The sequence below is a fragment of the Euprymna scolopes genome, chromosome 6, assembly GCF_053919585.1.
Source record: "Euprymna scolopes isolate OS-2025 chromosome 6, ASM5391958v1, whole genome shotgun sequence".
NCBI lineage: Eukaryota > Metazoa > Mollusca > Cephalopoda > Sepiida > Sepiolidae > Euprymna > Euprymna scolopes.
Window position 1 is genome coordinate 154,662,165 of NC_136487.1, and position 16,044 is coordinate 154,678,208.

Consider the following 16,044-nt stretch of genomic DNA (forward strand, 5'->3'; position numbering starts at 1 on the left):
GAATGAATTCCAAATCATTAAAAGAAAAGCACTGGAGATAAAATTTTAAACACGTCTGTCAAGGCTGGATGAATAAAATAGCTATATAAAATAGCTATATATATATATATATATATATATATATATATATATATATATATATATATGTTAAGAAGTTTGTACTCATGTACAGGTAACCTACATTTAAAATTTCTAGTGTTTGGACCAAAAATTGGCGGAGGAGTTTGGTAAAGTTTTCAAAGCTCAAATCGTTGAACTTTGACTCCGTAACAACAAAATTTATGGCCAAAAACCGTTTAATAAGATTTTCCAATATCTCAATAACCCTTTTGTTTAATCCCGAGTCTGCAGACTTCAATTTAACAGAATAGTGTGCTAGGGAGATGTGTACAAACACACAGACAATATTATTTTAATATATACTAGCATTTCAGCTCGGCGGTGCCCGGGGGTTTGGATGTGTGTGTTGAGCAAAAAAAAAGTGGTAGTAATAAGGCAGGCTCGAACCCGTACCGCAAAGGAAGAAAAAACGGGGAAAAAAAACCACCACCAAACCGGAAGTGACGTAAGTTTTAATTAAGGCTAAACAATCAAAAGGAGAGGATGACTTTCAAAAATATCGGCGAAAAAAGCGACCCCCCTGTAGAAAAGTCCCCAGTTGAAGGTGAAGAAATTTTCGACCCAAACCGATTAAAAAGCTTGCCCTATCTCTGAATACACTTTATGTTAAATTTCAAATGTTTAGATCAGATGTTGTCTGAGTAATTTGGTAGAGACCGAGGCGGTAATTTTTTTTTAATTTGACCCCTAGTATGACCCATTAACATTTATTGTTTTGTGCTCACATCAAGTTATTAAGTTAGGAACCTATATCTAAAATTCCAAGTGTTTAGACCCAAAATTGTTGGAGGAGTTTGGTAGAGTTCTCAAAGGACAAATCGTTGAACTTTGACACCTTAACAGCCAAACTTCTGGCCGAAAATGGATTACAAACATTTTTCCACATCTCAGTACCCTGTATATCAAATTTCGAGTCTGTAGACTTAAAATTGACAGAGTTATTGTGCATGGAAATGTACACAGGCACACACACAAACAGATATTTTTACTTTTATAGATATACTAGCATTTCAGCCCGGCGTTGTCCGGGTGTTTGGATGTGTATGTTGAGCAAAAATAAATAAATAAGTGGTAGTAGGAAGGCAGGCTCGAACCCGTACCGCGAATGAGGAAAAGAACGGGGGAAAAACCTGACGTCTATGCTGTTACGCCGACCGCCAAACCCGAAGTGACATTTTTTAAATTAAGGCTAGACAATCGAAAGGAAAGGATGACTTTTAAAAATATCGGTGAGAAAAGCCACTGCCCCCTGTAGAAAAGTTCCCATTTGAAGGTGAAGATGTTAATGTTTTTAGCCAATTTTTCGATATTTGTCGTCTGAAAGGTCGGATTTTAAAACGATACTGATCTTGGTAAAATCCGTCGCCTCTGTCGAAAGTTTTAGGCAGACATGCAAGCATGCATACATACATTTATATATTGGTAACTAAACATTTTCGACCAAACCGATGAAAAAGCTTGCCCTATCTCTGAATACACTTTATCTCAAATTTCAAATGTTTAGACCACACATTGTCTGAGTAATTTGATAGAGATCGCAGAGGTCAATTTTTTTTTTAATTCGACCCTTATTATGAACCCTTAACATTTATTGTGTTGGGCTCAAATCAAGTTACTAAGTTAGATCCATGTCCAAGGAATCTATATCTAACATTTCAAGTGTTTACACCTCAAATTGTCGGAGGAGGTTTGTAGAGTTCTCAAAGGTGACATCGTTGAACTTTGACCCCTTAACAGCCAAATTTCTGGCCGAAAACGGATCACATAGATTTTCCCAAATCTCAGTACCCTGTATATAAAATTTCGAGTCTGTAGACTTAAAATTGACAGAGCTCCTGCCTAGGGAAATGTACATACACGTACAGAGACACACAGACACACAGATATACAGACACGTTCACGTTTATATATATAATATATAGATAGATAGTATATAGATTAATTCACTATTAATCTCAAACACAAAATTATTTGCTATTAATTTACTATTGTACTCAACTCCACATTTATTAAATATTAATTCACTATTAATCTCAAGCCTATAAAATATTTGCTATTAATTTATTATTGTTCCCAACTCCAGACTTATTTACGAATTATTCACGATTAATCTGAAACCCAAAATTATTTTATACAAATTTACTATTACTCTTAAATCAAAACTTATTTACTATTAATTCACTACTGAAACTGAAAATTATTTGCTATTGATTTACTATTGCTCTCAAGTTCAAACTTATTTACTAATAATTCTCTATTAGTCTCAAACCCAAAATTATTTGCTATTAAATTACTATTACTCTCAAATAAAAACCTATTTACTATTTCTTCTCAATTAATCTCAAACCCAAAATTATTTGCTTCTTATTTACTATTGTTCTCGACTCCAAACTTATTTACTCTTAATTTACTAATAATCTTAAACCCAAAATTATTTGCTATTAATTTAATTGCCCCCTTGGCAGCTAAAATTTTTGACACAAACCGATTAAAAAGGCTGTTCTATCTCTGAATACACTTTGTGCAAAATTTCAAATGTTCAGACCAGAAATTGGCTGAGTAATTTGGTAGAGACCGCAGAGATCAATTTTTAAAAAATTTTGACCCACATTTTGATCCCTTAACTCTTGGGGATCCAATCAAATTGAGGGCTCTAATCAAATTAAAATGTTTGATCGATGTCAAAGTAACATACATTTAAAAATTCAAGTGTTTAGACCCAAAATTGGCGGAGGAGTTTGGTAAAGGTTTCAAAAATAAAATCGTTGAACTTTGACCCCTCGACAGCGAAATTTCTGGCCGAAAACCGATTACAAAGATTTTCCCAAATTTCAATATCCCTTATGTCAAATCTCGAGTCTCTAGACTGAAAATTGACAGAATTATTTGGTAGGGAAACGTACACATACACATACACATACCTTTTTACCTTTACAGATAGATAGATAGATAGATAGATAGATAGATAGATAGATAGATAGATAGATAGATAGATTAATTCACTATTAATCTCAAACCCAAAATTATTTGCAATTAATTTACTATTGTTCTCAAATCCAAACATGTTTACAAATAATTCACTATTAATCCTCAAACCCAATATTATTTGCTATTTAGTTACTATTTTCCCAACTCCAAACGTATCTACTATTAATTCACTATTAATCTCAAACCCAAAATTATTTGCTACTTATTTAATATTACTTTAAACTCTAAACTTAATTACTCTTTATTCACTATTAATCTCAAACCCAAAATCATTTCCTATTAATTCACTATTAATCTCAAAACTAACCTTATTTACTACTGGCATTTCTGCCCGGTTTTGCTTGAGCCCTTTGTACTGTTCATAACTTGTCCATTTGTGTGAATATACTTTTATGTACAATTTCAAATGTTTAGAACAAAAATTATAGACAGCAGAGGTAAATTTTTTTTAAACTTTTACCCCAATTTTGACCTCTTAACATTTATTGTTTTGGTTTCAAATTAAAATAAAATGGTTGATCAATGTCCAAGTTGCTTACATTTAAAATTTATAGTGTTTAGACGCAAAATTGGCGGAGTGGTTTGGTAGAATCTGCAAAGGTCAACTCTGTAAACTTTGACCTTTTGGAAGCGAAATCCATACCCCAAAACATATTAAAATTCTTGTCTGAATATTTGTTATATACAATTCCAAATGTTTAGACCCAAAATTTGCTGGACACCGCAAAGGTAAAATCTTTTGAACTTTGACATCAAATTTTCGACTCAAACCAATTGCAAAGCTTGTCCTATCTCTGAATTCCCTTCATCTAAAATTTCAAATGTTTAGACCAGAAATTGGCTTAGTAATTTGGTAGATACCGCAAAAGTCAATTTTTTAAATGTTGACCTCGATTTTGAACCCTTTACATTTATTTATCGGGGCTTAAATCAAATTATCAAGTTAGATCCATGTCCAAGTAACCTACATTTTAAATTTCAAGTGTTTAGACCCAGTTAGGTAGAGTTTTCAAAGGTCAAATCGTCGAACTTTGACTTTTTGACAGCCAAATTTCTAGCCGAAAACGGATTAAAACGATTTTCCCACAACTCAATACCTCTTATGTCAAATCTTGGGTCTCTCGACCGAAAATTGATAGAGTTATTTGGTAGGGAAATGTACACAGACAGGCACACAGACAGACAAATATTTTCACTTTTTATAGATATATATATTTAGCACTCTGACGATTTAAATGCTATCCTTTTGGTTCTGTAAGCAATTTGATCAACTATACCTTCTATACCCTCGAAGATACAGTCGCTGAAATACAGGAAGGCCGTCTCAAAGTAAGGCCTCCTACATTTTAACTAAAAAACAAAAACATTAAAGTGTTACAAAGATGCAAGTGGAACCATTAAAACAAGCAATGTTTTTTGTGCCCCAAAATTTATTTCATACATAATCACCATCATTCGCAATGCAATTTTTTTATGCCTCTTTTGATACTTCGTTCGAAAAAGTCCGGAGTGGGTTTTTTTTTCACCCATATCTGTGTCGCCATTCTGAAATCGACAAACCCATTACCTACTGCGCTGGCATCAACTGCCATAGACTTCGTAAACGTTCAACAGTTGCTGATTAATATTGATCGGTTCAATTTTTTTTCTGCACAAATGAATTCAATGACGCATCTCTGCTTCTGAGGCACGTTTATGACATGAGATATTTTCTTAGAATCTCACACTGTTAATATCTGCAACAGAGAGATGAGACTTTCAACTTATCCATGCATATGTTCATTCATCATAACAATTCAATTTGCAATCCTCTTTTATTCATTCAAGCGGAATAAAAATTAGGAGGCATTACTTTTAGAATGTCTCTCGTACAGCTTTGTCGTCATAGTGTCACATATACATCATTGTCGAAATCGCTTTTATAACTTGTAGTTAACCTGACTGTGAAACTGTGTACAATTGTGTCCGTATGTTTGGCTTATCCAACACGGCTTGGTATCGAGAACAGGTGCCTTAAATGCGGCTGACTGCTCGCACCTGGCAAGACATGCCAAGTACTGCACATACCAGACCCATAAATTATACCACACACCCCTTTCCTGAAAGAAAACCATGCCCTGGGACACACATATATCACCTTTATTCCATTACTCACCTCGGTAGACACGAATGTGTTTATATATATATATATATATATATATATATATATATATATATATATATATATATATATATATAATATTTGGTAGAGACCGCATAGGTCCAATTTTGTAAAACTTTGACACCAATTTTGACATCTTAACATTTATTGTTTTGGGCTTTAATCAAATTTAAAAGGTTGACCCATGTCCAAGTAATTGACATCTAAAAATTCAAGTGTTTAGACCCAAAATTGGCGGAGGAGTTTGGTAGAGTTTTCAAAGGTCAAATTGTTGAAGTTTACCTCTTGACAGCCAAATTCTTGGCTGAAAACCGTTTTAAAAGATTTTCCCTAAGCTCAATGCTCTTTATGTCAAATCTGTAGGCTGAAAATTGACAGAGTAATTTGGTAGCGAAATGTACACACACAGACACACACACACACACACACACACACACACACACACCATTTTACTTTTATAGATACATAGATGTGTTTAAAAAAAAAATTAACTATCGTGGAATTTCCACGAGCGCTGCTAATTGATATTATTACTTATTATTTTTAGCATTTGAATGGTATAATCACGTTCACACATCGATACTCGACAGCTCACCGAAGTTAAGCAACTATGAACATGTCCAGCACCAGATAAGTGACCATTTGGAAATACTAGCTGCTATATCTACTGGGCCGATACGTAGACATTTCCAGGTTTGTATGTGGGGGCGCGTTTAATCACTAGGAGATGTGCACCCTCAATTTTTTTTTATCAAGACATACATGTAGGAAAAAGAAAACTGTGGCGTAAAATCTGATATCTACTGTATGTTCTGTTTTGTGGCAGCCATTTCACGGAAGTCTTGTTGGTACTGCATAAAGCCTTCATCACTATAAACAAATCATTTGTGTGGATTTCTAAACAATGTACAATAGAAACCCGGATGCGGCATTAAAAATTAGTAACAAAATACAGTACAGTATATAATACCCCTGCATATAATCAAATAACATTAGAAATAACACCATAAGGCGGGGCAAATACCGCAAGGAGGGGCCGGAAAAACATCATATTTCACAACGTAACCTGAAAAAACTGTATCCTACGGCCATCGTGTCACGGAATTCTACTATAGTTGTTCTGGTGGACCTCACACGTCGACGGAAGTATCATCATCATTTGCAAAACTCAATCATGTTCTGCAAAGTCAAAAACAAAGCAACAATCAAACGAAAGAACATTAATAATATTTGAAGATATAAAGAATATGGACCATGAAAATTGTGTCTAAAATAACTGAATTCGGCATTAAATAATCCGAAAAGGGTTGATATGCCGTAAAACAGAACAACCGCAGCAGTTTCTTTATTTTGAAAACGTTTGCTCTAATTTTTTTCTTTATTTCTTTTTTTTATACTCTCTATAAAGCCTCTTTTCTGTCTTCTTTTATCTACGAATTAAACTTTCCTTCATTATTTTAGTTTCCTTTTTCTTTTTTTCTTTTCTCTTTCTTTTTTCATCCTTTTTTTTTCTTCTCGTCGGATTTTCTATAATTTCCCATTTCCCGCCCTTTTTCAAAAGTTCCCCTCACTTACACCTTATTCCCGCCATTTTTTATTTATTTATTTATTTATTTTAAATCTTTTTTGTAAACCCTTGCCTCCTCACGTATCAGAACTTTTGTCAATCGTGTAACCATTAAACTCACCCCATCCGGTCTTCCCGACTCCTCAACCCTACCCACTTACGGCGTAATTTCGACCTCCTCTCTCCCTCCAGGGACACCCTACTATCACATCCATGCTCAGACCGTTAAATCTTATCACACGGGAATGCTGTCTGCCTACCTGACCGTGTCTATGAGAAGAAGCCACGACCCACGAAACAATCAGGGTGACATTTTAACAAAAAATACCCCCGTCACTGTCGCCACCACTACCATTTAAAGATTTCGTTCGTATTTGCTTTATATTGTTCATTATTTATTTATTACTAGAAAGGCTACCCATCGTTGCCTGGGGCAAAAGTGTAACCCATTTCTATTAAGGCTTCTGACGTTCTATCCCTGGCTATCCACTTTCCTATCTTTTTCTCAAACCATTCGTTCTCTTCCGCTCTGCCTTTACGTCTCTGACAATGGGACACCCATACACACTCATATCTGCCATTTTAATAATACTAGCAGTCGCTCGGCGTTGCTTGGTCGCAAAATAGGTTTAAATATTATATGTTAATTCATGCAGATTTCGTATTAATTTAAAATAACGGTGTTAAACCTAAACATTTTAATTGGCGCACGTGCAGAAAAAGACGGGCATCGTCAACTAATGCCAGGCCATGGTCAATGCGTTTTTTTGTTTGTTTAATGTTGACCTCTTTGCAGCGATTTTAAAACCAAATTGACAGAGTACTACAGGTACAAATATTATATATCAACTTTCACATGTACAGGCCAAATGTTAAGAGAAGAGTTTGGTAGAGGCGTTTCACACACACACCAACAAAGTCACTTATATATATATATATATATATATATATATATATATATATATATATATATATATATATATATAGAGAGAGAGAGAGAGAGAGAGAGAGAGAGAGAAAGAGAGATGTTGTTTATTTGGTTTTGTTAGCGATACTTTTTGAATCAATTCAATTATTTATACGAAAGTGCACTTTTACCTAAATGCGAGTAGGGAATAATTTTCTCTCTGACCAATTTGGTTCCCCAAAATGGGGAGCGGCGTATGTATTGTTTTTAAAATATAATTATCCACTGACACGTATGTCGTCTACGAATCTCGCTAGATTCAGCCACTCTGATGAGTCGTAGACGACGAAACCCGTGTCAGTGGATAATTATATTTTAAAAACAACACACACATATATATATATATATATATATATATATATATATATATATATATATATATATATATATATATACATACATGACAGAAAAGAATAAACACTAAGAGAAATATATTTCTAAGATTAATATGTACTTATTTATATTTACAGATAAGAATGGTGCTGAAATCACTTAAGAGTATCTCATTAAAGTTGCATCTAACAACATTAAAATGTGCCAGGAACCAAAGAAGCATCAGACCAATAAGAATTTCGTCAATGACGAATCGAAAGTAAACATGAAGTTGGTCTTAGTCAACGCAAAATAGAAGGGAATTTTTCAAAACCCCTTTCTACTGTTAATAGAGTGATTGGACAATTCACAAGAGAGGACAACGAGTGCACAAAATCTCATCCAGATCATTCCTGGGGTCTTCTAAAAGAACCCTGCGAATTGTAAAAAGAAATGTTGAAGAGTATCCTTAGTACAAAGTCTTTGACATTGCAACACAAGCTGGTTTCAGTCCGAGAACAGCTGTCAGGTATCTTCACAAGCTGGGCTACTATGGTAGAGCTGCGAAAATGAAACCTCTGTTTTGCTCTGCCAATATCAAGCGCAAAAGAAAACATTGGGCTCTTTAGATTGTATAGACATCTATGACCTTTTAAACAATTGTCGTTTTCTCTGATGAGTCACGATTTGCATGATTTCCCGACAGTGGAAGGATATTGGTATGGAAGTTCCCTTATCAAAAGTGATTTTAAAACACTGCAGGATGAAACATGGACGATTGTCAGTTATGGTATAAGGTGCAATTCGGAATGATGATCGCTCAGACTTGGCGGAGTGCGAAGTAAAAATCAATTCTGTTAAATATGTTTCAATATTACAAGAAGGACTCCTTCCAATATTCTCAAGTTGTAAAATGAACCAAGTTAACTTCCTATTTATGGAAGACGGAGCTCCTTGTCACTCTGCTAAGGCGACAGAACATTGATTGAGCCAAAATCGGATTTATAAATTTTCATAGCAAACTAAGTCTTCGGATATGAACCCAATTGAAAACCTTTCAGGCATATGAGACCGGAACCTTCGCAAAAAGAAAAAGAAGCCATCTTCTAAGTCTGAACTTTAAGCATTATTGCGTCAGACATGGCAATAAATTCCTCAAGATGATATTGGTCAACTGATCAATGGCATGCTTAGGAGGGTCCTAGCATTAAAACAGCAAAGGGAATATAAACCAAGTATTAGTTATTAAATTTGTGGCCATTTATTTTTCATTTTCTTCTATAAATTATTTGTTTCTATGGGTGCCTATTCTTTTCTGTCATGTCTCTGTCCCCCCTCTTTCTCTCCCTCTCTCTCTCTCTCTCTCTCTCTCTCTCATATATATATATATATATATATATATATAAGCGGGGGATACTCGGCTTTGCTCAGTCGTAAATTACGCTTAAATATGATATTTTATTTGTCTAAATGTTGTATGTATTATTATATATAGAGTCGTGATTAAAAAGTATTTGGGTGCCATCAGCTAGAATCGAAACCGTGAGCAAAACTTTAGCATTCAAAGCTGGTGACGTTACCAGTGTACCAACGTGACGTTACCAGTGTACCAACGTATGAACAGATTAAAAATTAAAAATAAATGAAGATGAATGCATCAAATTTATAACGATTTTTCAATGTTAACCCTTTTGATCCCTTAAAAACTATTTTAACGGCTAAAGGCCTATAAAAGAATAGTTCATAAAAATTCCAATCATTTGAGGCCTCTACCGCCGATTTGCGACTTTTAGTTTCGGAGGAGATAGAGTTTGAAAATATGGAGATAGACAGACAGACATATAGCCTTTTATTTATTAGAATAATATATATATATATATATATATATATATATATATATATATATATATAATTTACTTGATTCCTCCGGCCTTGGCAGACGTGTTTTAAATATTCTCTCCAGTGCTTTTTTTTTTTCTGTGCACATTTGAACTTTTCTTTTAATGATTTGGAATTCAATTCCATTTGTGATTTTTTCCAAGGAATTCTGCTTTTTTGTATCATTTTGGACCATTTGGAACTTACCTGTTGGATTGGAAATTTTTAATTCTACCGTGTTTGGATTTTATCATTCTTGGATTTTTTACCCTTCACCGGACTATCCATTCATGTGAAATCTTTTTATCATTTTTCTTTTACCTCCTACTCCCCTTACCTCACCCTTTTTTTTTTTTAACCAAGTAAGATCTGTGACTTACTTGTAGTTTCACTAAATACTTTTACATGCAAAATCCGATCCCGCATTTTACTAATTCCTGCCCTCTGATGAGAAGGAGAGTATTTCTTCGAAACTCCGCGGATTAAGGACTATCCACTTATCTTGTGCTTCCTTTTTAAGATTAAATATGTTTTTAACTCTTTTTCAAGATGTATTTTAACATGTTTTATTAATCATTTCTTCATATATATATATATATATATATATATATATATATATATATATATATATACTAAGATACATATACTATATATAGAAAGAGAGAAACATTTCCGTGTGCTCGAACATTTTCATCTTAAATTCTACACACACTGTAGAAACTATTCATGAATAGAATTCAATCATCTAATACGAAACCATAAAAATAAATAAGTACTAAATTAACACTCGTTTTTCAAAGGAATATGAAAATTTGTTAAGTTTCATGTAGTCGCTCGCATATCCATGATTTCGTATATAAAAAAGTTTACTTAAATAACTTTTAAACGAAAAAATTAGGCTTGTGATATCAATGTCAGAGTGAGCAGAAAAAAACTCAACTTTATATATATGTAAACTAGCTGGGAGACACAACGTTGTCCGGGATTGAATGAAAATAAACAACTGTTCCCAACTCCCATGCTATTATTGTCATTGAAATCAGGGAAACCGCACATTTTTTTTAATCATTGCACTGTAGAGAATCTACCATTGGTTTTATAAAATTATCTGCAAACAATTGCTTCACTTAAAGTTTAAAATGCAAAAGCCAAGTATCATGGCTCAATTGTGCTCTAAAAAGAAACTTTCATTTCGAACGTGCAAACTTAAAAAAAGCAATAGTTGATTTTACGAAATTATTTTTACATAATCACTTTAATTAAAGTTAAACGTCAAGTATTATGGTACAACTGTGCTCTAAAAATAAACATATATTTCGAACGCACCTGTCTTATAAAGTGGGCCTTTCTTCTTGTGAGATGATAAAACTTTGCAAATGCACTTGTCTCTTGGAATTGTCGTGATTTTTGTTGCGATGGATTCAGCTCAAGTATAGTCCTGGGATAGTTTTGATATAGATTTCTCTTTGAGATTACACCACAGCTAAAAATATGGGAGGGGGTTAAGGTTCGGTGAATGTGAAGCCTATTCAGAACCAAAGCTACTGATAAGATGATCGTTCTTAACGACGTATATACAAGGTGTTTTCAATAAGTTTCCAGACATTTTTTTTAAATGTATTTAAAATTGACGTAGACTCTCGAAAATTCAATATGTTATTGATATATTTTTTATAAGATGACTGACAATTATTATTATTTTTTTAATTTTTTTTTTTTTGTTTTTGCTTTCAGGTTCATATGCACAGCTACAACAGGAATTAGAATACGCCCTACTAAAGCTGATGAATTTCAAAAATGCAATTTGGACATGAGGATACCTTTGAAGAACGATATGCAATAAAATTCTGTTTGAAACTTGGAAAAAAAATGCTGCTGAGACGTATGGAATGCTTCGGATTGCTTTTGGACCATCTTGTATGAATTGAGCATCAGTTTTTGAGTGGCAACAGAAATTCAATGTAAGCAGGGAGTTTGTGAAGGATGATGAGGGGTCTGAGAGATATAGAGAAGCCAGAACGCCAGAGTTTATTGGCCAAATGTAGAACTTCATTGATAAGAACCGTCGTGTGTCTATAGAGATAAGTTCACAGTTTGATGTCAGTTTGGGAACTGTACAAACAATTATTCGCGAGGAACTGTATGTGCAAAATGTTTGCGTGAAGTTTGTCGCAAACCTGCTCCGTCCTTATCACAGACTATTTGACCAAGTCGGGAATCAATACAGTTCCTCGCCCTCCCTATAGTCCAGACCTTGCTCTATGTGACTTTGGTTATCCATATCTTTCGACAGTTCAAAGATTACCTTAGAGGCTGTTGTTATGAGAAAATTGAGGAGATGATAGAGATTGTGACAAGGGTCATTGACACATTCACACAAGAGGACTCCCATGAGGCCTGCCAGAAGTTGTTGGAACGGAACAACAAGTGCATTACATCCGAGGGAGATTACTTCGAAGGGACTTGAGTTTCATGTAAGTACTATAAATAAAAGTGCTCATACGAACGAATCTGGAAGCTTATTTAATGCACATCGTAATTGTACAAAATATAGTTGGATTTCAGAAATTTTGTAAACGATTCCATGAGTTGGATTTTTTCGGTGTGTGGGAGATCAACCTGTATTTCGTATATTTTTTTAAGACTATGGAATATATACCACTATCACATTGACATAATTAATATTAGAGTGGTTCATCTTCTTCTTTTTTTTTTACATTTCTTTCCAAATCCAAAAACCTCCGTGAATTTTGACAGACCATTTCGAATGCAAAAACAACCAAACATTTAAAAGCTAATTCAAAAAGCCAAAGTTCACAAACAGAAGAAAAAAAATAACTAGTAGTGGCGGAACTTGGATATGGTTTAACTATATAAAAGGGAGGCTCAGCAGGAACTTATGTTGCAATAGAAAAATGTGAGCATGAAAAGTAATATGGTTAAGCTTAAACATGGAAAAGTAAAGGACTAGTTGTTAAAACTGGAAAAGAAAAGGACAAGATATTCTAGTAAAAAATATAATAAATTTATAACTTAAAATATTTCAGCATTAAGAATTGATTATATAATGTTAAATTGAATTTTTAAAAATTCTTAATGCTGCAATATGTTAGGTTATAAATTTATTATATTTTTACTAGAATATCTTTCTATTGTAACCCATGATTTTTCCAGGCTTCCAATAAATTAACTTCTGCTTTGTTTAATTTCAGTTTCCTTTTTGCCCCCCCCCCCCCTCATAAACATAACATACACATTTGTAATAACAATGTACAGCTCTCGTCTAATTCTCTCTGTTTAACTTGTTACTTCTCTTTTCGCGACAGCACTGAATTAGTAGCAACACTAGTCGCTGAAGCGAGGTGATTGCTATGGAAACTAGTCATAAAAACGTCGCTCACCTACTTACGTTTTTTTTACGCTTTTGAAGACCAAAAAATTCATGATAACTTTTGTTTTACTGAACGAAACTTGAACATGTTTTTGTTTTTTTTCACAATATAGCTGAGAAAGTGATCTATGAACTGTATTATCGTGTTTGAATGATATATGGATTGGGCAAAATAACAGAAAAATCTCATAGATTTTGCATCAATTGTAGGTGTTTTAAACCTATAAAATTTGAAATACTACCAAAAGGTTGTTTTCATGTTGTCAGCAAGATACGAGTCTTTCATGTGTACAGGTTTCCTGAGAGGAAAAATGTGCTGGTTTAAGATCATTTTTCCGCTCCCCCCTCATCTAAATAATTCAGTGACACTTTATATGTTCTGAGTAATAAAGAAGTTTATTTAGAATCGTACTTGATTAAAAAACAAAAATACAAAAAATATTTCGATAGCATTTGTACGTTATTTGGTGCCATATTCACTGGCACCAACCGCTGTCCTTTCTCTGAAATTTGAACGGCATTGCTGAATTTGATTTTCCTCAGTGAAAAGGCCCACTGTCACTTGACTGAACATATCAACAAGAAGAATATGTGCTTCTCGCTCAGGGTCAAGCTCAGTCACACGGACATATCCATCATACGCCATTCTCTTAGATAACAGAACGTTCGTTTATTGTGTGGCATCGGACTAAATAATATCATCAGACCATAATTCTTGATTTAGTTTTTTTTTTTTTTTTTTTTTACGTTCTTTGGATCTACTGATCCCTTCTCCCAATAGGCCCCCTAATATAGTCGGAAGAATCTGAAACGTTGAAGCATTCGGATTTACTCCCTTTTAAAAATTAAAAAAATATTTTACTTGAAGGTCACTACATATCAAGGCCCATAAGCCACACAAGGATAAGGGTTAATGGGTGTCAGGTACACGGTGAGACAATACTGTGATGATCAGTAATGGTGGAACTTGGGTAGGGTTTAACCATATAAGAGGACGGCTCTTATTTATTTATATTAGACTTGAAAACAAATATGTTATAGTCAGATGGGAAGCAGCTCCGTATTATCGTGTTCCACGGGCGGATAGCTTTAAGAAAGAAAGAATGTTAATGGAGGTTTAACTTAGTTTTAGGCACATATGTATATTGAAATAAATTGTTGGCAGTTGTTGTAGGGCGACAAGTGTTACGAATATTTTACAGGAAAGGGGGGGGGCATAGATTGGAGTTTAATAGAGCATCTACCATAATAGTAACCATAGACGAGAAATAGGCTCGCAAGGTCTCTCTCTGTAAGAATGAGAATTGGATAAAGGTGAACGGATTGCACTCATGCGGACGAAGCTCGCGCTTGCATTAATAAGGATTCAAGTTCAGTCAGTTACTCTTTAGTGAAATGCGTTTCAAAAATATCTCCTCTGAAAAAAAAAAGAAAAGAAAAAAGAGAATAGAGCGGGTTTGTTTTTGTTTTTTACATCTTGTATTTTTTTTTTTTTTTATCAGCGACCATGTTTTTTGATTAGAAATAAGCATTGTCCAAATGAGCATAAAATAATTAAATAGTAAGAAAAGAACATTTTTTGTACATGGTGATAGTAAAACGAGTACTCACCGAGAATGTTATTACGGATATGAACCAAAGATTGAAGCTTATTCGAGCACCTGCCATGGAAAATAAAGAGAAACTTGTGAGTAGAGAAAGATTAGCAACGTTTCTTCTGTGAGAAAATGGGTAAAGGAAAAGAAATAACTTTTATCATTGACTCCACGTGTATAAAAATTGAATAAAACATCCTTATATATGATGATTGCAACGTCTTGTCAGACAAGTGCCACTCCCTCAGACACTTAAAGTCCATGAGCCCAAAAATGACTTCCATCGCCACAAGACCATTTTAATAGACAATTGCCTGAGAGAGTATCCATACACAGATGATGTTACAGAGTCTTAGCTTTGTACGACAGATAAGTCTCTCTCTCGGTTCAAAATGTTGAGATCCAGCAACAAGCAAGAGCAAGATAGCCAGCAACAAATTACACTGCAGACCAGCTTAATGCGGGTACTGGTCTCCCGCTTTATGGTTTTTTTATATCAGAGATTTGCTTCTCCTAGAAAGGTTGCCTTCACTACGGCTTACGGGAGCCCTCTCCATCCACCCCAAATACAAACATACATACATGTGTGTGTGCGTGTGTGTGTATGTGTGTGTGTGTGTGTGAGTGTGTGCGTGTATATATATATGTATATATATTATTATAATATAAAGCTGAATGTGTGTGTGTATGTGTGTGTGTGCGTGTGTGTGGTCACGAATAGGCTCCTATATGGTTGACTGTTTTAAAAAACTGATTACATATGATGATAGAAGATGTATCGAGACAGAGGAATGGGTATGTTTGATCTGGCAGAACGGTGGTTCATTAAAATTGTGGGGTCTGCGTTCGCACCTGGTCCACAAAGTATGGAAATAACAAATTTAAAAATTTAAAAAAAAAATCGTTTACAACTGTTTTTGATATAGATGTACATAAGAATACTTTGATAAGTATGTTTTAACTAAAATAGGGATGGTATAATAAAATTGCATTTTTCGCATCTGACCTCCATAGAATGGAAATATGTCAAAAAGTTCAACAAGTTTTTTTTTTAATATAGATCCA

At 34.1% G+C, this 16,044-nt stretch overlaps 1 protein-coding gene across 11 annotated transcripts in view; it reads right to left on the reverse strand.

The window, feature by feature from the left end:
* LOC145278064 (uncharacterized) overlaps positions 1–16,044 on the reverse strand; it is a 765,737-nt gene that overhangs the window by 428,513 nt on the left and 321,180 nt on the right. For all 11 annotated transcript variants that reach the window (XR_013868300.1, XR_013868299.1, XR_013868302.1 and 8 more), the window contains one exon: positions 14,996–15,045. Coding sequence is in view for 7 of the 11 variants with exons in the window: in XM_080130313.1 (XP_079986439.1) it covers positions 14,996–15,045 (50 nt within the window). In the remaining 4 variants the exon portion in view is untranslated. The remainder of the gene's footprint in view (positions 1–14,995; positions 15,046–16,044) is intronic.